Raw genomic sequence first — 22138 nt, 5'->3', positions numbered from 1 at the left:
TCTTGACCTGAGCTGAAATCAAGAGTCAGATGCTTAACCGATTGAGCCACCCAGGTGCCCCTGTTATTTTTATTTTTATTTTCAGTGAAGCAGATGTACAACATGTGCTTGGGGCAGAAACAGAGCCCATGCCAAGCCATTGTGACCTTGGTAAATGTTAAAGTATAATTTCCCCAGGAGCACAGGAGCAAGGCCCACAAACGTGAAAAGCTGAAAATTTCCTTTATTTTATCAAAGCTGAACTCTTTTCCAATGTTGTCATTGAACTGCCTATGTAACACATGCCTCGTGGTCTCATGGACATTTCAAATTGACCATGCTGGAAGCTGGAGTCCTAAGTTTCCCTCTAAGCCTCCTGTATCTGCTCCTCCCCACCTCACAGGATGCCAAAACCATTCTTCCGTAATCTGGGCCAACTATACGACTCAGAAGTTCATTCACCTTATGAAAAAGGCCTTAGGCTAAATAAGTCCCTGGAGAGTGTGCAACTTGTGAAAGGGGACTTTCAGTGTCCTCCTTGGGAGGTTTTGTGGTGGTTGTTTTTTCTTTTTTTGAGACAGCACGAGTGGGGACTGGGCAAAGAGCAAGGGAAAATCCTAAGCAGGCTCTACACTCTCGGCAGAGTGTGAAATCATCACCTGAGCCTACATCAAGAGTCAGATGGTTAACCAACTGAGCTGATCAGGCGCTCCCTCCTTGGGAGGATTTTTAAGCTACTTTTTGGTCTCTTTCCCTAGAAGAGGATCGAGCAAGGTGGTACTGAAAAAAGGAAGTCACCAGGCCAGCTGGGGCAGAAGGCCAGTTCTTCGCCTTTTCATATGCCTCCACCCTGACAAATGTCTGTCTCCGGAGCCTCAACTTCCCAGGCACAGAATGGAGGCTTCACCCCTGCCCCTTGGTCCTCCGAGTTGTGGCCACTTAAAAAGGCAGATCGAGGGGCGCCTGGGTGGCTTGGTCGGTTGAGCGTCGGACTTCGGCTCAGGTCATGATCTCACGGTCTGTGAGTTCGAGCCCTGCGTGGGGCTCTGTGCTGACAGCTCAGAGCCTGGAGCCTGTTTCAGATTCTGTGTCTCCCTCTCTCTCTGCTCCTCCCCTGTTCATGCTCTCTCTCTGTCTCAAAAATAAATAAAACGTTAAAAATAATAATAATAAAATAAAATAAAATAAAATAAATAAAATAAATAAAATAAAATAAAATAAAATAAAATAAAATAAAATAAAATAAAATAAAATAAAATAAAATTTAAAAAAAAGGCAGATCGGTTGATCGCTTGCTTGCGCTCCTTCCCCTCGGAGGAAGACGCCTGGTTAAGTCCATCCTGCCCGGTTGGATTCAGAGGAGGGAAACCACATTACCCAGAAGGCATCGGAGGCCAATGCCTGCCAAGAACAGGGGCGCTTCCTGCGGCTCACGTACGTGGGAGGGGCTTCCGGGGTTTTCACTGCCGCCGCCATTTGCCTCAGCCGTTTGCCCTGGGACGGCCTTGACCGGCCGCGGGCGGTGCCAGCGCCGTTCCTTAGGCCTTTCGTGGGGACCAAACAGGGAAGGAGGCTAGGCTTCACCTTCGCGCTTCGCAGGGGCCGCGACTCCCTGCAGCGGGTGTGCCCCCCTGGCCGCTCGCCGGGCCGCGGCCTCTCGGCCGCCCTCATCCCCTCGGTCGCCGAGGGCGGCGCCCCGAGTCGTGGTGTCTTTTACACCGAGGCCGCCCGGGCGCTCGCCTCTTTTCGCCTTGCTCGACCCGCGGGGCCCACGATGGCGGCGCCGCCGACCGGCCCGACCCAGGTCAGTGGACGTTGGCGTCGGGAGTTGCTGCGTCTGTGCGAGGGCGGAGACGGGCCCCCGGTGGGCCGGGAGCCCCGACGTCCGCTGGACCGATCTCCGCACTCGCGGGGTGTGGAGGGTGGGGCCGGCTTGCGGCTTAACTGACCCCCGGTTCCGTGGAGTGCTTGGTCTCGGGCTCGCCCGTAAGTTGTGGAAAGAACGAATGATGCTTCCGCCTGGGACTCCCGTCAGTCTTAGGGTAAATCCCGCCCCCAACGGGACCTGGGAGGACCCACGCTGCCCCCACCTGCCCTCTTCTAACAGGTGACCTTGGGCGTCGGGCGGAGGGGGCCCGCTTTCCGGGCAGAGACAAGTTCAGGGGGCCCGGGAGGGGCAGTGAGGTTGCGGTGGTCCCAGCTGCTGGGGCGGGGGGCGGGATGCTCCACCCCTCCTCCGCCAGCACCGACTTGGCGGCCAGTCAGAGGCCCTTCTTCCCGTGGCCAAAGCCTGTGTTCTCCGTAGCCGTTTGTGCTCCCTGGTCCCGAAGTGTCCTGGCCTCGGGGCAAGTGCTGTCAGAGCTCAGGAAGGAGGCTCATGGTTCCTGGTGGAGTCTCCCCGGGAGTGAGGTGGGGAGCGGGCGGCGCAGGTCCGGTCCCTGCCGGTTACCCAGGGAGGCGCCAACCCTCCAGGTGCCGTTCTTGTGAGGTCAGTGCTGAGGGCTCTGCTCCTCTGCCCACGTTCACGAAAATAGTTTCAGGATTGATGGAAATGTATTTAACGACAAAAGTTGGGGCACATGCTTCCCAATGTCAGTACATCGTAATCACTGTGATTACGGAGGAATTCCCGATGCCCTCTCTTCCTCCCCGTACAAGAGTAAGCAGCGGTTAACATGTTGCCTCTGGTTTGTGAGAGGCAAGGCTTCGGGTGAATTGGGGGAACTCCCTTAGCCTTTCGGGGACTGGTTGGAGGTGATGAGATGTCTACCCCCACCCCCACCCCCGCCCGGGGGTGGGGGGGCTGTGGGAGAAATGAGAACCCAAAGAAGCTGAGCTGAGTCATCTCTATGTAAGTCTCACGGCTGCGACCAGTGAAGCGGGAACTATTATTGTATTGATCCAGAAACAGACGCTCAGAGAAATGAAGTGATGTCTTCAAGGTTAACACAGCTGGCAAGTGTCGGCTTTCAAGAGTTTGGATTCCAGCCACAGGAGACTGACTTACGGACTGGGGACTTGTAGTCGCTTTAACCAGGATGTGCCCCTCAGCATGGGGCAGGCAGCGAGCAGGACCAGTGAGGCTCAGGTACTGCCGTTGTCACCAATGCTGTTATTGTCATTATTCACTCATTCCTCTGACGTCCTGGGGCCCATGGTGTCTGCATCTCCCAGTCCACCCGTCACTTCCATTGTCTTGTGTGACCTTCCGGTGGCTCCCGTGGAGGAGGCTTCTCCCTTACACTGCTGTGTCCACCCCCACCTTGAGCCCAGCACGGAGCTTGGCGCTCACGAGGTTCTTGGCGATTCGAGCCTTGATCACTCTGTACCTTTATCAGGGATGTAGGGATGAGGCCCGATCCCATCCAGCACCCCAACACCAACACGCTGCTACCTCTGTTTGACATCCAGGTATCTGTGACCTTCGACGATGTGGCCGTGACTTTTACCCAGGAGGAGTGGGGGCAGCTGGACCCGGCCCAGAAGACCCTGTACCAGGAGGTGATGCTGGAAAACTGTGGACTTCTGGTGTCTCTGGGTAAGTGCTCCCCACTCCACCCTAGGGGGGGACCTGCCACCTCGTTGTCAGAGGACCTTCTGTCTCCAGGCGTGGCCCCCAGATTCCGCACCTCTGCGTCTTTGCCTGTTTCTGTTGTTTCTCTTCCTTACTCTGCTGCGGGGCTGTGTGGGGCGTCCTTGAGGCAGAAATGGCCACCTGAGCCCGAGCTCCTCTGGACCTCTCACCCCAGTGCCCGGGACAGACTGGTCTCCCATCTGAGGTCCTCATTTCACATTCCAGAGGGGGAGCTGACAGGCTGAGCCTGGTTGGCTCAAGTGTCCTCAGCAGGGCCAGCAGGGCAGGGAGTGATGGGAAGTTCTCCGGGAAGGGAGGGAGTCAGGCCCCCCGGAGGCCTTTGCCTTCAGCACCGACAGGTACTGTTGTAAACGAGGTGATCCCAGTGACGGGGCTTCTCTGTGCTCACGTGCCCTCATGGTTGTCACTTGTTTCCAGGGCCGGGATCGTCTGCCGGGACGAGAGAGGCGGTTAGAGTAGCGCTTCTCGGCGGGTGGCAGTTTTGCCCCCAGGAGCCATTTGGCAACGTCTGCGGGCACTCTGGGTTGTCGCGCCTTGGGTGTGGGGGGAACTGGCATCTGGTGGTTAGAGTCCGGAGATGCTGGAGACCTCCTTCGATGGACACGACGGGCCCCTCAACAAGAATTATCCCGCCTGCAGAATCCAGGGCGCCCAGTTGAGAAACGCCAGCTTAGATGTTTCTCTGCTTGAGGTTAGTCACCACGAGGCCATTCGATCTGAGACCCCAGAGCTTAGGGGAAGACGTGCCGATTTTTGGAGAACTGGAGTTAGGTCTCAGTGAGAAGAGGCAAAAAGAAAATTAGAGAAGTTTGACAGATTAAATATTTTGTAACAAAACGTTTACAAATAGAAAGTGCATTTTGGCCCTGCTGAGCTCTTCTCTCCCCTTCCGTGCTCTCCCTGAGCTCCCCCTGCTCTGGCTGTGCGGGGCGTCTGGTGGTTTCCTGCGCACGCACCTGGCTCGGGCCTCAGCTTGCTGTTGTGTCTGCCTGGTGAGTGTTCGTGGACATTTCAGCCTCTCAGACGGTGACCCTTCTGTGCGCGGTCCCCGCCTCCTCGCCAGCAGTGTCCTGACCACCAGATCTTATGCAGGGCCCTCCCCCATCCCTGTCGCTTTCTCTCATCATCCCCGTTGTGGCCTTCCAGGTTAGCGGTCTCAAGCAGGGACGATGTCATCCCCGAGGGACACTGGGCAGTGTTTGTAGACATTTTGGTTGTCGCCCTGGGATGGGGCTGAGACAGGCACCTGGTGGGTGGAGACCTGGAGTGCTGCCAAACATTCTTGTAACGCACAGGACAGTTTCCTCCCTGTCTTCCCTGCAAAGAAGTGTCTTGACCTAAATAATCATGCCCGTAACCCACATAATTATGTCAGGTTGAGAAACCTTATTTCAGAGAGTGTAGGAACATGAACTGGCATTGAGAGACACCCTGATATGATGATTACGTTATTTCTTCTCTTTTCCTGCCTCTGATTGCTTTTGATGGCAAGTCTGGATTTAGTGCTGAATCTTTTTTTTTTCTTCTCAAGTGTTTACTCATTTATCTTGAGAGGGCGGGGTAGAAATAGAGGAGGAGAGAGAAAGAATACAAGCAGGGGAGGGGCAAAGAAAGAGGGAGAGAGAATCCCAAGCAGGCTTCCCCCTGTCAGCACAGAGCCCATCCTGGGCTCAACCCCACGAACCCCAGGATGATGGCTTGAGCTGAAACCAAGAGTCGGATGCTTGACCCACTGAGCCACCCAGGTGCCCCTAGTGCTGAACCTTAATACATCTTCTTTACTACCCCCACCCTCCAGTTGTTGGCACTTTTCCCTTTAAAACAGAAGGAGCCTTGAGCCCACAGCCATGAATAGGCAGCATGAGCTTACTGGGACTTAACAGCATTTTGATGGCATTGCTGAGTTTTTGTGGTGATCTTCCACTAAGGCTAGACTCTAGGTTTCTCATTTACCAGAATGATGCTGGATTCTTTCTTTGAAGAAAATAAGAAAAATTCAAAATGGGTCATGTTTGGGGCGCCTGGATGGCTCCATCGGTTGAGCGTCTGACTTCGGCTCAGATCATAATCTCACGGTCCGTGAGTTCGAGTCCCACGTCGGGCTCTGTGCTGATATCTCAGAGCCCAGAGCCTGCTTCGGATTCTGTGTCTCCCTCTCTCTCTGCCCCTCCCCTGGTCATGCTCTGTCTCTCTGTCTCAAAAATAAATAAAACATTAAAAAAAAATGGGTCATGTTCAAAAGCAGTTAACAATCACAGATCCCCTGAGCACTGACTGTGCGGGACTGTTCAGCTTATTCATGCTCCACTCATGTAAATTGTCACAGCATCACCCCCGTATGAATTTGCACCTGCAAGATTTACATTCATAGAGGTGACTTAGTGACAGATGATGTAGAGAGGTTAATGCTGTCATGTATTTTACATGTTTCTATGTGTGCATTTACATACATATGTACACACCTGTGCACGTCTGTACATACACGCCCATGTGTGTGCTAGTTGTGTGTAAACGAAAAGAATCTCTTTTTCCTCTACTCAGTAACACTTCTGACATGAAAATCTTGTTTTCGACCCCACGCAATTCTGCCACACACTAACTGGAGTTCGCACAGATCCCGCAGGTTAAAACGGGCTCGGTCTCTTAGGACAGCCCCTCCCCCTCCCACACATCCACTTCAGATGCCAGTCACGAGTCCAGGTCGTCACCTGTCTGGGTCACCTGGCTATAAATCAGGTATGACCCCCTCCTCAGGTTTGATAATTTGCTAGGGTGGCTCACAGAACTTAGGAAAGCACCTTATTTAATCTTACCCAGTTATTGTAAAGGATCGAATTCAGGAACAGCCAGATGGAAGAGACGCAGAGGACGAGGTGTGCAGGACAGGCCACTGAGCTCCCATGCCCCCTGTCTCGGCTTGCCACCCTTCCTGCACCTCGATGTGTTTACCAGCCTGGAAACTCACTGAACCACGTTAGTCAGGGCTGCTGACGAAAGCTTCATGACATCGGCATCATGGAGGAAATCACTGGCCATTGGTGATTGAACTCCGTCTCCAGCCCCTGTTGCCTGCCCAGAGGTTGGGGGATGGAACTGAACATTCCAGTGCTATAAGCATGTGTTTGGTTCCCCTGGCCCTCCTTAGAGTGTTCCAAAAAGTCACCTCAAGAACATAATAGAATTCCTAATGGAAGAAAGCAAAAAGGTTCTGTGTCTAATTTCAGTCTTAGGAGAGGCAGTCTGGACACATGCTGGGGTGAAGGTTTTAGTGTTGGCGTGGAGTTGTCATCGTTGGAGTGTTGGTCTGGGTCGGTGTTGTCCACGTGTGGGACTGGGGTATCCTTTGCGAGTGAATGGCCACTCAAGTTGCTGGGCGCCTCCTGTGTTTGCCGCGTTTGGTTGAAACAGTGGTGTTAGCGTGGGGTGTTAGGCCAAGAGGCCTTTTGTAAGGCAAGCTAGAGACCCACTCGGGTTTCTTTGTCACACTGGGATTTGAAAAGGAGTTATGTCTTCTACTTAAGCCAGCAATTTTGGGCATGTTTGGGCTGCGAAAGCTCTTGAATGTCTCTCTCTTCCCAGAGCCCAGCATTGTGTAATTGGAGAAGTGAGGTGTGTGTCCATTAGTAGTATCGCCTGCAGCTCTGAAGGGAACGAGGAATGCCTGGCCATGCCTTGTATCATGGCCCTTGTATGTGTAGAGATGCGTGGTTTTGACGTATTTTGGGGGTGTCTGTGAGACGGGAGGGTCTTCGAGTTCTTTCCCCTGAAGGAGTCCATTTTTGGGCAGTGGCCCAGCAGTTTATAATGAATGTGGAGATGGGACCGTTTGTTGATCAGGGCATCTGGTGTGAAAATAACCCCCTGAAGTTTGGCCAAGCGATGTTTCTTAGGTCCCGTTTTATTTAGAACGTTCTGGCTAAGGGCTAGAAAGCAGCAACACTCCACTGAGCCCCCTCGGGTGTGACGGAAAACAGTCTCTCGTTTACAATCCCCAAACTCCCCTAACTATTCCCTCCGTTACTCCCAGGGGTTTTCTGGGGGCCTGGGGACAGGCGACCTCCTTCAGCAGCAGAACATGTGGCTGGGAACTGCAGACAGGAGAAGCCGCCACCTCCCACGAGGGGAGGGTGCCACGGGGCCCAGGCTGGGCTCCAGCCTGTCTCAGGGAGTCGTCGGTGGCGGTGCCAAGCTTGTGCCATGCTGTTTCTGTGACCCAGGGCACGGTGGGCAGCTGGGCGTGGAGGTTGCAGGCTCCCGTCTGTGAGAGCGGCTGTTTTCGGGAGGGCCTAGTGTGTGGTCAGTCACTGTGGTTTTAACAGCGTATTTCTCAGGGCTGGAACTGGGGACGGTTTGTCCCATCAGAAGCCCTTGTGGCCATCGTTGGTCATTCAGAGACTCCAGGAGGCTTGAGGAGAAAGAGGTCGTCCAAAGCCTCTGTAGTGAAGGGGTCTCTGAGGGCACCCACCGGAGCGTCTGTTAACAGTGTTGTGAACAGGTCTTGGAGTCTTGGTTGGAGGAAGCCTCATTTAAGGTGGGCTGACCTGTAACTGTCAACACCGGTGAGATTAAATAAAATGTGTAAATGAAGAATGTAGTAACCAGACCCCAGATAATGCTAAGTAGTGTTATTATCTAAAACTAATCCCCCAGGGGCGCCTGGGTGGCTCAGTCGTTTGAGTGTCAGACTCTTGATTTCAGCTCAGGTCATGATCTCACAGTTTGTGTGGGTTTGAGCACCACGTTGGGCTCCGAGCTGACAGCTCAGAACCTGCTTGGGATTTTCTCTCTACCCCTCTCCCACTTACCTGTGCTTGCGTGCTCTCTCTCTTCATAGTTACATAAATAAACTATAATATAAGATAACTAATCCCACAAAGGGACTAAAAGATGTTGGGTTGTGTTTATGTATCCATAACCGAGTGTGTCAGATGACCTTCTGTGGTCAAGGTCGTCCTCGATGTACCGTCACACGTGTGCTCCGGGAGAAAGTGGGGGCACTTAAAATCTCGTCTGCAGAGATGGGTGCGGGTCGGAGTTGTTGAGCCACCCTCCCCGGCAGCCCAGGAAAGAAGAAGGGTTTCCCTGCGGGGGAAAGGCAGGCCGGCAGAGGAGGGGCGGAGCAGGCACCGGGCAGCACGGTTAGCCAGAGCTCTCAGCCCAGAATCAGCGGGGTGTGGATTGAATGATGTCCTTGATCTCTGTCGGATGTTGGGTGTGTGGATCGTGTGAGTCCGCTCTGGCTGCCACACTGTGTGGCTGAAACAACAGCTTTGTTTCCACATCATTCTGGAGGCTGGACGTTCCAGACCCGAGGTGCCGGCAGAGAGGTGTCTGATGGCGATCTCTTCCCAGCTGCCACTTCATGCTGTGTCCTCACGGCTCCTTTCCTCTGGCTCAGAAAGGCTGTCTCTTCCTCTTCTTTCAAGGACACCAGTCCTACCAGATTGGGGCCCATCCCCTGACCTCATTTAACCTTAATTCCCTCCTTAAAGATCCTGTCTTCCAGATACGATCACATTGGGAATTTGGGCATAATGACACTGAGGGGAGGACACACTGCGTTCCTAGCAGGGACCCTCAGTGGTGGACCAGAGTATTAAGATTGTAGTCACCCCCATGAGGTGCCCTTCGTTTGTCCCGGGTTCAAGCACAGACACAACTGGGCTGTCAGGTGGAGCAGCAGTGGGACGGTCATTCCTTTATTGATCAGCTTTTATGTGATAAAAGCCTCCTTTTCAGCTTCCACTGGGCTGTATTAACTATTTTAATTGGGGTCTGCGGGCCCCATTTTCCCAAGCCAGTTTGTAAGCGCCAGAAATGTATTTTAATTCTGTGATGTGTCAGGGCACCTGTGCCCATAGGGCATAATTTAGGACAGTGGGCACTGGGAGGCAGGGAGTTGTAGGCAAATCTGCAGTTAAAGTGAGACATACCTGTTCTTCCCCTGTATTAGCTACTGAAGTTTGGGCAGCGCTGTGTTTAAATTTAGAAGAATCTCCAGGTATAACTAGGATTTGAGCCCCAGTATTGGTTAAATTTAAGAAGTTTTGTTAATTGGTGCGTTTTAGCAAATCCTGAAGTTAATTCAGAACCTATATTGTAGAGTCAGAAAAACCAATCCGTACCCGGTTTTGTTTTGGTAATATAATCTTTTTGGAATATAAATTTTGTTATGCTATACAGAATTATTATACAGAATAATTATGCTATACAGAATTATTATAATTTGTTATCTTAACTTTTAGCATATAAATTTTGCATTTCTAATCGCACCAAACTGTAGACAGTGTTTTAGTTGTACACTGTGCATTTAGTTATTTTTTATTTTCTTCCTGTGTATCTAGGGGTTTCTTTTTGTTACTGTTTTTAAATCAGTCACTAGTTTAGGATGAGTGTTGTTTTCTAAACCTGGTATTCACTTGGTACATAAGTTTTAAAGCACCCCTCCTACTCCCGCTTCATTTTCTTGGGCTTTTAGCTGCCTGCAGCCCCATATTGAATTTGTCTCCTGCTGAGAGGGGTGGGGAGGGCATGGGGTCTCTGGGCAGCAGCCTCCCTGGGATGGCCCTGGTCCCCAGCATAATTGGGCTTTTAGCTGCCTGCAGCCCCATATTGAATTTGTCTCCTCCTGAGAGGGGTGGGGAGGGCATGGGGTCTCTGGGCAGCAGCCTCCCTGGGATGGCCCTGGTCCCCAGCATAATTGTTTGTTGTCACCTCTCTGTCCCTGGTCATTTTCCTTTTCTTTGGGTATTTACCTGATGAGCTCCCGGCAGTCCCAGGTGGCCCCTGTTGAGTGGCAGTCTCGTCTGTAGGGTGCCCTGACAGCCGCAGAGGGCCGGGGCTTACGTCTAGGGCAGCATGGTGGCGGCATCGGCATTCTGATTGGGTCAGTGTGATTTTAAGGAGGAGACTCTGGCATGCTGCTGGGCAGCTGCGGTCGGGGGTGCCCGGATGCACTGGCCGGTGCCCTGACATTGGTTGTGCAATCTGGCGTAAAGGGAGATGCATCCTGAGGTGTCCTCGCAGGAACAAGATACCCCATACGCTTTTTTTTCTCCCTTATACATTGAACCATGGGTCTCCAAGAATGGGGTGTCCCATCCCTGCTGGGTTGGGGGACAGACTACAACAGTAAGGCCGGCAACAATGGCAGGATTTGCCCTCGAAGCAGTTGAAGCCTCTTGTGCCACATCATCTGAGGAGGGCGCCCCACGCTGTGTGGCCAGTAGATCCCTCATACCACACAGGGGACCAGTGCTGGGACTCCACCAGATGCGCCTTGAAAAAGGGACTGTGCGATCAGTCCCTTGGGGAACCTAGCTGAGCAGCCCAGCACTGAGTGTTGCTGGCTCACTGGGCATACCTGCACCCCAGCACGGTAGTCTGGGGGGACCTTGGCCTTGCACGACAGCCACTTACCCTAGTTGTCCCTGGGGCACCCACCCAGAGACTTGACCATGGAAAAACAGATGGATGAGATGGGTTTTTGCCGATACAGGGGCAACTAGGGAGTTAGCCCTTGCAGACCTAGGTCATCACACCTGTAAACTACAGAAGGATTCTGCTTAGGATCTAAAAAAAAAGACTCAGATCAGTAAAGATGCAAACTTTGTTTTGAATGGAGTCAGTGTTTTAAATATGTCAGTTCTTTAAATTATCCCATAAATTTATTTCCACTTTAAACATAACGTATTTGAGGGGCGCCTGGGTGGCTCAGTCTGTTGAGCGTCTGACTTCGGCTCAGGTCATGATCTCGCGGTTGATGAGTTCGAGCCCCGTGTCGGGCTCTGTGCTGACAGCTCAGAGCCTGGAGCCTTTTTTCAGATTCTGAGTCTCCCTCTCTCTCTCTGCCCCTTCCCTGCTCATGCTCTGTCTCTCTCTGTCTCAAAAATAAATAAACATTAAAAAAAATTAAAAAAAAAAAAACCATAACGTATTTGAATTGCTTGCTGCAGTCCCTGGGATATGGTTATACCCTATAAATGCTAGTTTTTCATTTATTGTTAGGATGAGAAACTCCACAACAACATGGCAGATTAATGAAGCCATGCTTCAGCGAAGTCCTGTCGGGAAGTAACATGGGAGCCGAGACCGGAAGAGTTAGAGTTCTCTAGAGGCACAAGGTGGGAAGAGAACAGCCTGCTAGGTAGTAGGGCCAACACATGCAAAGGCCCTGGGGTCACAGGAGGCATGGCTCTTGAGAGCTGAAGGGAAGTCTTACTCCCGTTTTGACACCCGAGCTGAGCCTGCAGCAGATGCAAGTGAGGTTTGCGTAGTGACAACTGATACTCTCCGGCTGTGGCTCTGTATCTGTCAGCACAGCCTTCCGTGGGTCCTGGTGCCTCTGCCATTGACTTCTCTGCAGTCCTGTGTCTTTTCCCTGCGTCTGTGAGTAGCTACATGACAGAGCAGCTCAGTCTTCACCCTGAGGGACGTTCATTCTCTCGTCTCGTAAGTTCAGAGGTGATCCCGGCTCCCCGCTTGGCGAGTGACAGCCCAGCTGTGTGTTTCTTTACCCCCTCTCTGGTCTAGGGCTTTGAGGCAGGTTCCCTCATAAAAGTCCCAGGATGCCACCCACTCAGCCGTCCTGGCTCCTACCAGGTTGTGTACTTATGTTCCTCTAACGATTGGTGATGGGGCATAGCCACTTGCAGGTTGGTAGAGAGTGGTGTTTCGACCTTCCTTTGATGCCAGAATCTGCTGGGAAGGTTTTTAAATCTCCCGATACCCAGGCCTCGCCTACAGAGGTTTGCGTTCGTTGGATGTGAGGCGGACGTGCCGGGAGGTGTGGATGCACACGTGGGTGAGACTCACGTGCTCGGAATAACGAGAAAACACTCTCTGGAAGGAGGGGATCCTCTTCCCTGGGATTCTGTGAGCTGGAAGTCAAAGGAAACAGGTGCTGTCTACACAGCCAGAACTACTGTCTCAAGTCTTTGGATCCCAGCAGTGGTGTTTGTGCCAGTTTCCAGGTGACAAGTCAGTGTTCATGTGGATGGGAGCAGCTTCGTTCTGAAGTCATATCCATATCCAGAAGTCCCACACTAGATTGAGAGGTTTAATTTGTTTTCCCAAAAATCCCAGTGCCTTCTTTCTTTCTCCGTGACCAGGGTGTCCCGTCCCCAGACCGGAGCTCATCTGCCAGCTGGAGCGCGGGCAGGAGCCGTGGACGGCGAAGAGAGGCCTCTCCCAGAACACCTACCCAGGTAGGAGCCAGGATGCGGGCGCGCGGGAGACCCTGCAGGCTGGAGACCAGGAGGGGACCGCGGGCCCTGGTTCCCCGGGAAGCATCTCGTTCTGGCCTCTCTGGTGTTTCAGAAGCCGGGAACCCTTTGACCCAGAGTCCGCGTGCCCGGCCAGGGACCCGTAATGTCTCTCCCTCCGTCCACCTGCCAAGTTTCGGTGGCAAGTTGGGGACCGGACACGGCCTCGGAGAGCCGCTCAAGCCTCCCCCCGCCCTCAGTGCCTCTCTCTGGCCGGCGTCCCCAGGTCCTGTGCATCCGTGTCCCGCCCGGTGCATCTCCCGCCTCGGTTCCTTATGCCGCCACCTCCATCAGCCCCGCCCCCATGCTCCCTGCTCACTCCCATCATCTTCCCTGGGGGGGCCGCTGGCCTCCCCACCGCTCTCCACGTCTGCGTGGTGCCTCTGGTCGGCTCGGCTCCAGGTCCTGCCTGCGCCTCCCCACGTGCTCAGACTCTGTTCCAGACGGCTGGCACTTCCCCAGCCACGGACGTGTCTCCGTGCGACCCCGGCGTTGGCAGTGCAGTGCGCCTCCTCCCCTGCTTGAGCCTCGACCCTTCCACACTCACTCGGGCTCTCGAGTCTGCAGCTGCGCCTTCCATCCAGCAGAGGGGGTCTTGCCCTTGGCCCTGGGGCCGCTTCCTGAACTGGAGTCCAGAGCACCTTTTCAGGGAAATTATTTCCTCCTTCGTTTTGTTTGTTGTGTAGCGTAACTTCATCCTTTTTGTACTCAACATAAAAATATGCTCAAGGGGCGCTTGGGTGGCTCAGTCAGTTGAGTATCCAACTTCAGTTCAGGTCATGATCTCACAGGTCATGAGTTCAAGCCCCGCATCAGGCTCTGTGCTGACAGCTCGGAGCCTGGAGCCTGTTTCAGATTCTGTGTCTCCCTGTCTCTCTCTCTGCCCCTCCCCTGCTCACGCTCATATTCTGTCTCTTTCTCAAAAATAAACATAAAAAATATATATATCAATCTCCTTATGGTTAAAGAAGGTCAGTAAGTTCCCGGCTCACGTAGCCCCCATCCGCTCCCCGTGCACTCACGTACTCACTGCTCAGGCGCTGCCCGGAGCCGCCCCGAAGGTCATCCTGCATGTGGTTACAGCGTCTTTGATGTTTTCTTGGAGTGAGGTAGATGGATTCCAGGCTATGCAAACTTTCAAGTTTTTTACTGGATAGTTGCCACTGTGTTCTTTTTTTTATTTAAAAAATTTTTTTGTTTGTTTTTATAAAAAAAAAAATTTTTTTTTTTTTAACGTTTATTTATTTTTGAGACAGAGACGGAGCATGAACGGGGAAGGGTCATAGAGAGGGAGACACAGAATCTGAAACAGGCTCCAGGCTCTGAGCAGTCAGCACAGAGCCCGACGCGGGGCTTGAACTCACGGACCGCAAGATCATGACCTGAGCCGAAGTCGGCCGCTTAACCGACTGAGCCACCCAGGCGCCCCTGAAAAAATGTTTTTAATGTTTGTTGCTTATTTTGAGAGAGAGACATTTGACATTTAACCTTTCGATCCAAGGTGGAACTGGAGTCTGTTGTGAGATACGAGTACAGTTTTGCATTTCCAGTGCGACACCAGTCTTTCTGGCTCCATTTACTATGCTTCCTCTTCTTCAACCCCCCAGCTTCTCTGCCCTCTCTGCCGTCCGCCAAAGCTCCCTGCGTGTGTTTTCCAAAGTCTCTTTTTCCATTGCTCGTTTGTCTTCTCTGTGTGCTGGTACCACAGTGTGTGAGCCTGTGATTCCGTGGCAGTACTGTCATCTGACATGGTAGGTGTCCTTCCCTTTATTGTTGCCTGTTTGACCCTTCATACAAGTCCTACCATCAGACTGTGAAGTTCCTTGATGGCCCAGTTGGCATTTTATAGGGAATTGTATTGAAATTTTTTTTTTACTCATTTGGGTAGAATTGTCAGTTTTATGTGATTAAGTTTTATTCCCCTGGTTTTGTCAAGTAATAATGGACCCACATCACCGTACGGGTTTCCCCACCATGTGAAAGTAGAGTGTTCCTGTGAAACTTCATTAGCCAAAACAGCATTTATTTATATGGAATTTTTTTTTTTTTTTTTTTTTTTTAATATTTCTATACTTAAAAATCATCTCTCTCAGGGTTTTCTGATGCCCTAGGACACATCTTGCTGACAGATGCCCAAAATAAGTGGAGAGAAAGCACAGGTGCTCGCAGACACAGTTCAGAGCTGTGGCGGCTCAATGTCAGGGACTGTTCTGGTGAAGGAGCTCGGTGGGCCACCTCTGCCACCCAGGGGGCCCACTGCCTCTGTGACGGCTCGACGCGACAGACGCTGAACACCATTTTTGCTTTTTGTAGTTTTCATACGAGTGAAAATCTTTGAATTTCTTTCAGTTAGTGGAAACAGGTCCTGATGTCAGTGTAAGTAAAGGAAGGAGGAAAATTAAAAAAGAAAAAAGGTTTCTTCTTGTGGTGAGAACTGTTGCAATTTACTCTCTCATCTCTGCGCCTTGTCACGGCAGGCAGGAGTAGCTAGGGCCCTCGTGTGGTACGTCCCGTTCCTAGCCCTTAACCTTGGAACTGGAAGTTTGTCCCTTTCAACACACCTTCCTCTGACTCTTCTGACCCCCACATCGTACTCTTCATTGACCCAGCTCTTCCTTCATGTCTTCAAGTAAAGTAGTATCATTTTCTCCTCTAGATCCATGTGTATTTTGCTGGTCTCTTTCCCAGACTCAGTACATGCAGCCCAGTCCTGCTCACTTCCTGCCGTGTCCTGGGAGTCTTCACTGTCCCCTTCCCGCCCGCCCCCCTCCCCCCCCACACAAGAACCTTGGGAATCCTGTTCCCTTGTCTCCTTTCTGTCCCTGCATTCTCATCAACACCATCCTCAAACTCTTGGTCCCCTGTACATTCTGTCCCCTGAGGCTACTGTACCCTCGGTACTTCCTCTCTGGGGCGACTCCTGTGCTGCCAGTGGGACCCCCATCGTGGGCACCTCCTACTGGAAAACTCTCTTGATGTCTTTCTGAACACAGCCAAGCTCAAGGCGAAGAACACAACTCCCGAGAATGCCAAGTCTTCCCAGGTCATCTGAAACCAGTGGGAGTTCAGAGATTTCCCACAACTATCCTTAGATTTGACACATTGTTAGAAAGACTAGAAAAACTTCCTAAAATGTGTTCTTACTCTGCCCTCAGTGTTTTTTTGTTTGTTTGTTTGTTTAGGTTTTTGTTGTTGTTTTAATTTACATCTAAGCTACCATATAGTGGAACAATGATTTCAGGAGTAGATTCCTTAATGCCTCTTACCCATTTAGCCCATCCTCCCTCCCACAACCTCTCCAGCAACCCTCTGTTTATACTCCACATTTAAGAGTCTCCTTTGTTTGTCCCCCTCCCTGTTTTTATATTATTTTTGTTTCCCTTCCCTTATGTTCATCTGTTTTGTCTCTTAAAGTCCTCATAGGAGTGAAGTCATATGATATTTGTCTTTCTCTGACTAATTTTGCTTAGCATAATACCCTTGAGTTCCATCCACGTAGTTGCACATGGCAAGATTTCATTCTTTTTGATTGCCATGTAATACTCCGTTATATATATGTGTGTGTGTGTACATATACACACATGTATATACATATATATATATATATGTACATATATAAATACATAACATATACATACACCACATCTTCTTTATCCATTCATCCATCGATGGACATTTGGGCTCTTTCCATACTTTGGCTATTGCTGATAGTGCTGCTACAAACATGGGATTACATGTGTCCCTTTGAAACAGCACACCTGTATCCCGTAGATAAATGCCTAGTAGTGCAATTGCTGGGTCATAGGATAGTTCTATTTTTAGTTATTTGAGGAACCACCATACTGTTTTCCAGAGTGGCTGCACCAGTTTGCATTGGCACCAGCAGTGCAAAAGAGATCCTCTCTCTCTGCATCCTCGCCAATATCTGTTGTTGCCTGGTTTTTTTTGTTTTTTTTTTTAATTTTTTTAAAGTTTATTTTTGAGAGAGAGAGAGAGTTTGAGCAGGGGAGGGGCAGAGAGGGAGGGGGACAGAATCCAAAGCAGGCTCCTGGCTCTGAGCTGTCAGCACAGAGCCCTACGTGGGGCTTGAACTCACAAACCGAGATCATGACCTGAGCCAAGGTCGGGAGCTTAACCGACTGAGCCACCCAGGCGCCCCTGCCTTCAGTGTTTGTTACAGATTAAGGATACAGCTTAGAAGCAGGGCTAGAGGTGTTCAGACACAAAACTTCCATGTCTTCAGTGACTTGTTCCCTCCTGGCATCCGTGTATGACAATAACGTGCACAGATATGGCCAACTCGGGAGATTGGCCAGAGCATCACTATTTCTATTTTTATTGAGCCTTCATTACATACGTGCAATTGAGTTACTCTCCGTGGGACTCAGTGTCTAGCTCTTTTTCCTTTTCCAGAGATCCAGCTGGTATCTTGTGGCTCAAAGTCCCAACTTTCTAATTTCATGGTAGGTTTTTCTTATGTGGCTGGACCTTGCCTCGAGTTATCTCTTTAGTACAAACTGGAGGCCTCTAATGAGTTACCTGCCTTCCCAAACTAAGGGATACATTCCTAGGTGCCCATGCGGGATGTCCACACATAGAGGTATCTTGAAGCACACAGCACCATAATTAGACTGCAGACGCATGCACAATGGGATTGTGGTGGTAGTATTTCCCCTCAGACCTCCTGTCCCCTCGCCTGGCTTCTCCTGGGTCTCCCTTTCAAGAAGTCAACAGTCCAAGATCCAAGGGTAAAAATGCTGAGATTCAGAGGTAGTAAAACATAACAGAGATGGGCCCTGTTTTCATCTTCGTTTCTTTCGCTGAAACGCTAGTTTTATTTTTCCCATGTCATTACTCACAGGGCCTTTTGTGTATTGGGTTTCTTTCAGGTGACAAGGACAAACCCAAGACCATGGAACCCACCACTTGTGATCCAGCCCTGCCTGAGGGGGCCTCGTTCCAGGAACTAAGACGTGGTGACCCAGGGAACTACCAGCTGGGCCAAACCAAGGATCAGCGTGGACCGTCAGAAATGCAGGAAGGACACTCGAGACCAGGGTTCGAAGCCCAGAGGGAGAAAATGACCCCTGAACGTGGTGGTTTAGGGACAGCTGATGGAGTGTGTTCGCGGATTGCACAGGACCTGGTCCCCCTAGGTGGTGCCATCCGTGACCGTGACTCATGTGGATCGGGTAAAGATCCCGTGATTCAAGAAGAGGAAAATGCCTTTAAGTGCAATGAATGCGGGAAAACTTTTAATAAGAAGCACCTTCTTGCTGGACACGAAAAGATTCACTCTGGAGTGAAGCCCTATGAATGCACTGAGTGCGGGAAAACCTTCATTAAGAGCACACACCTCCTCCAGCACCACATGATCCACACGGGGGAGAGGCCCTACGAGTGCATGGAGTGCGGGAAGGCCTTCAACCGCAAGTCCTACCTTACACAGCACCAGCGGATTCACAGCGGGGAGAAGCCTTATAAGTGCAACGAGTGTGGAAAGGCCTTCACCCACCGCTCCAATTTTGTCCTGCATAAGAGGAGACACACTGGTGAGAAATCCTTTGTGTGCAAAGAGTGTGGGCAGGTCTTTCGACACAGGCCGGGTTTCCTTCGACATCACATCATCCACACTGGCGAGAATCCCTACGAATGCTTCGAGTGTGGCAAGGTCTTCAAACACAGGTCCTACCTCATGTGGCACCAGCAGACTCACACTGGGGAGAAGCCCTACGAGTGCAGCGAGTGCGGGAAGGCCTTCTGTGAGAGCGCAGCCCTCATTCACCACTACGTCATCCACACGGGGGAGAAGCCCTTCGAGTGCCTGGAGTGCGGGAAGGCCTTCAACCACAGGTCCTACCTCAAGAGGCACCAGAGGATCCACACCGGGGAGAAGCCTTTCGTGTGCACCGAGTGTGGAAGGGCCTTCACCCACTGCTCCACTTTCATCTTGCACAAAAGGGCCCACACCGGAGAAAAACCTTTTGAGTGCAAAGAATGTGGGAAAGCCTTTAGCACTAGGAAGGACCTCATCCGACACTTCAGCATCCACACCGGGGAGAAGCCCTTCGAGTGCTCTGAGTGCGGGAAGGCCTTCAACCGCCGCTCGGGGCTCACGAGGCACCAGCGGATTCACAGTGGAGAGAAGCCCTATGAGTGCATGGAGTGTGGGAAATGCTTCTGCTGGAGCACAAACCTCATCAGGCACGCCATCATCCACACCGGGGAGAAGCCCTATAAGTGCAGCGAGTGTGGCAAGGCCTTCAGTCGCAGCTCCTCCCTCACTCAGCATCAGAGGATTCATACCGGGAGACACCCCGTCAGGGGCAGCGCAGCAGAAGTGGGGAGACCCTTCGCGAGCGGGCAGTCCTCGGTCACCCTGCGAGAACTCCTTCTGGGGAAAGACTTCTTGAATGTAACCACCGAGGAAAACCTTTTGCCGGAGAAAACCTCTACCATGGCATCTGATCGAACATACCAAAGAGAGACCCCCCAGGTATCTTCGCTGTGAGAAAATCATCCATCCCAGGCCGTCAGGAGTCGTGTAGAGATGCGGTTAGAGATTGGCCCGGCCCAGAGCCTTACTGTGCATCTGAGAGTTCATCCGGGAGAGACCGGTGTTGATTATGCAGGAAGTAAAATGTTCAGCTACTTTTTTCTTAGTTTACACTGCAGCGTTATCTCAGGAATTTTTATAAAAAGAAGGTGGAGATTAGAAGGGCAAATGAAATGAAAAGTTTGTGAGACTTCTCTGTCAAGCTTTGTCAAGCACTTTGTCATGGATTCCTTTGTTTACTTGGGGCAGGGGGGGTGTTTCAGAGGCCACGGGCCTTGACCCTTTGTGTGTCTTGTATATACATTCATTACTGTTCAGTGGCAGGAGAGTTAGACAGACGAGAGGGCAGGTATTCAAAGCGGTAAATACACACATAAGAATGGGCACATTGTCTTGCACCAGTTAAGACGTTAAGACTTCACAGTTTTAGAAAACAAACTTTTTTATTTGGTTTTAAACCCCAAACACCCAGACTTTTTCTTGATCCCATCTATTTACTTAGTTTCCGTAGCTATACGGTAAACCTCAAAATTAGGTAAAAGTGATTTCTCTCTATTACTTAAATTGATTTAGTTTTCCTAGTTCCTTTGACTTTTCGTATAAATCTTAGGGTGCAGAAAATCGTGTTTGCATTTTATAGGAATTGGTTTGTAGATCTGTTTGTTGAAAAGCAGCATCATGAACATCGTACATGCTATGATACTTCACTTATTTAATTCTTGGTATTTCATTACCGTTTTATAATTTTCAATACAGGCTCTGTATATTTTTGTTAAGATTTGTAACTAGGTGTTTTGTTTTTTGAGTGTAAATGGCATTGATTTTTACACTTTGATTTTCCATATGATCTTCAGTAGTATGCAGAATGATCATTGGTTTGGGGGATGATATTTTGGTAACCTGCACCCTTGCTAAACTCACATTATTTCTAGCCATTTCTCTGGGTAGAATCCTTAGGATTTTCTGCAAAGGTACATCAGCTGCAGATAGAGTTTTATTTCTTCCTTCCCATCTGTTTATCTATGACTTTATTTTCTTACTGCTCTAGGTGTACTTCCAGTGTGATATCAGATAGGAGTAGTAAGAAAGGATGCCCTTGACTGATTCCTCAAATGAGGCGGGAAACTTTCAGTTTTTCATCAAATACAATGTTAAAAGTTCTTTTTGGAGTTTTCTTATTAAGTTTAGAAAATTTCCATCTATTCCTAATTTACTGAGTTTGTTTTTTTTTTTAATTATGAATAAGCGTTGGATTTTGCCAAATGCTTTGCCTCCATCAATTGATGTGATTATCTGATTTTTCCTTTATAGTTTATGGATATATAGTGTATTAACTGAGTAGGTTTGAATATTGAACCAGTCTTGCATCCTTGGAATAAATCCCACTTGGTTGTGGAGTATAATTTTTTTTTTTTACATATTATGTATTAAAACATTCCATTTGATTATATTTTGTTGAGGAAATTTTCCTCTAATTTCTTGAATTCAGAATAGTTTTTATATTGGATACATTGGATAGTTTTAAGATTGGCATTTTCAAGGAATTGTTCCGTTTTATCTAAATTTTCTAACTTGTAGACTTGTAGTATTTCCTTATTACCATTTTAATGGCAGCAAGATCTATACTTCTGTCCCATTTGATACCTGATTTTGGAAATAGGTCCACTCTCTATCTTTGTCCATCTTCTTAGGTATTTATCAGTTTTAATGATCATTTTGAAGAACCATCACTTAATTTCATTTGTTTGTATTGTTTATATAATTTCACTAACATCTGTTCTGATCTTTATTATATCCTTTCTTCTACTTGCTTTGGTTGTCTTTTGCTCCTCATTTATTTTCTGATTTAAGCACTTAGTACTATAAAGTTCCCTTATAGCATTGTGACAGCTTCATCCCACAAGTGTTTTTTTTTTTTAGTTTATTTTTTAGTTTATTTATTTATTTTGTGTGAGGGAGAGAACGCGCATATGTGTGCCCAGGAGAGGGGCAGAGAGAGAGGGAGAGAGAGAGAACATTCCAATTCTGCTGTCAGTGCAGAGCCCGATGTGGGGCTTGAACTCACCAACCATGAGATTATGACCTGAGCTGAAATCAAGAGTTGGATACTTAACTGACTGAGCTGCCCAGGCATCCCCCACCACAGCTAATTTTAATTCCAGTTTATTCAGCTCCTTAAGAGACTACTGGGTTCATGGATTATTGTTTAGTTTTCTAGTAGAGTATTTTCTTTATCTTTTGTTATTGGATTTCTGGTTTGTTTCACATTTGGCCTGTTTAAATTTGTTGTGTGTTTATGACCCAGTCTGTCTTCTTGAATGTTCTAAAATGCCACTTGAATGTGTTCTGTCATTGGGTGGAATTTCTGTGAATGCCTGCACAATCCTCTTGGTTGGTAGTAGTAGTCAAATTTTCTGTATCCTTACTGACCTTCTGTTTAGTGTTTCTGTCAGTTGCACAGAGAGGATGGTGAAGTCCTGAAGCATTATTGTCTGTTCATCTTTAAATTCTATTATTTTCTGCTTCAGGTATTTTAAAGCTCTGTTGTTTGGTGCATTCACATTTAGTATTGATATGTTATCTTGGTTATTGACCCTTTCATTATTTAATGTCCCTTTTTGCCCATGTTCATTTTCTTGACTTTGAAGCATACTTCAGTAATATTAATATAGTTCCTACTGCGTGTTTTTTTTTTAATGTTTATTTTTAAGAGAGAGTGGGGAAGGGGCAGAAAGAAGACAGGAT

General features: G+C 49.5%; 1 protein-coding gene across 2 annotated transcripts; it reads left to right on the top strand.

The window, feature by feature from the left end:
• Positions 1–1254: 1254 nt before the first annotated feature.
• LOC132676431 (uncharacterized) lies at positions 1255–20806 on the top strand. 2 transcript variants are annotated; one of them, XM_078438651.2, is made up of 5 exons: positions 1255–1783; positions 2885–3067; positions 3391–3517; positions 12685–12780; positions 17727–20806. In XM_078438651.2, exons 2-5 carry the CDS (start codon positions 3032–3034, stop codon positions 19346–19348), a joined length of 1881 nt encoding a protein of 626 aa, XP_078294777.1. In that variant the 5' UTR covers positions 1255–1783; positions 2885–3031; the 3' UTR covers positions 19349–20806. The 2 variants fall into 2 exon arrangements, with proteins under 2 accessions (XP_078294777.1, XP_078294778.1); XM_078438652.2 differs by lacking the exon at positions 2885–3067.
• Positions 20807–22138: the final 1332 nt, after the last annotated feature.

The sequence above is a fragment of the Panthera onca genome, chromosome E2 (genome assembly GCF_046562875.1).
Source record: "Panthera onca isolate mPanOnc1 chromosome E2, mPanOnc1 haplotype 2, whole genome shotgun sequence".
Taxonomy (NCBI): Eukaryota; Metazoa; Chordata; class Mammalia; order Carnivora; family Felidae; genus Panthera; species Panthera onca.
Note: the sequence above shows the minus strand (reverse complement) of the source record. Positions and strands in the feature narration are given on the sequence as shown.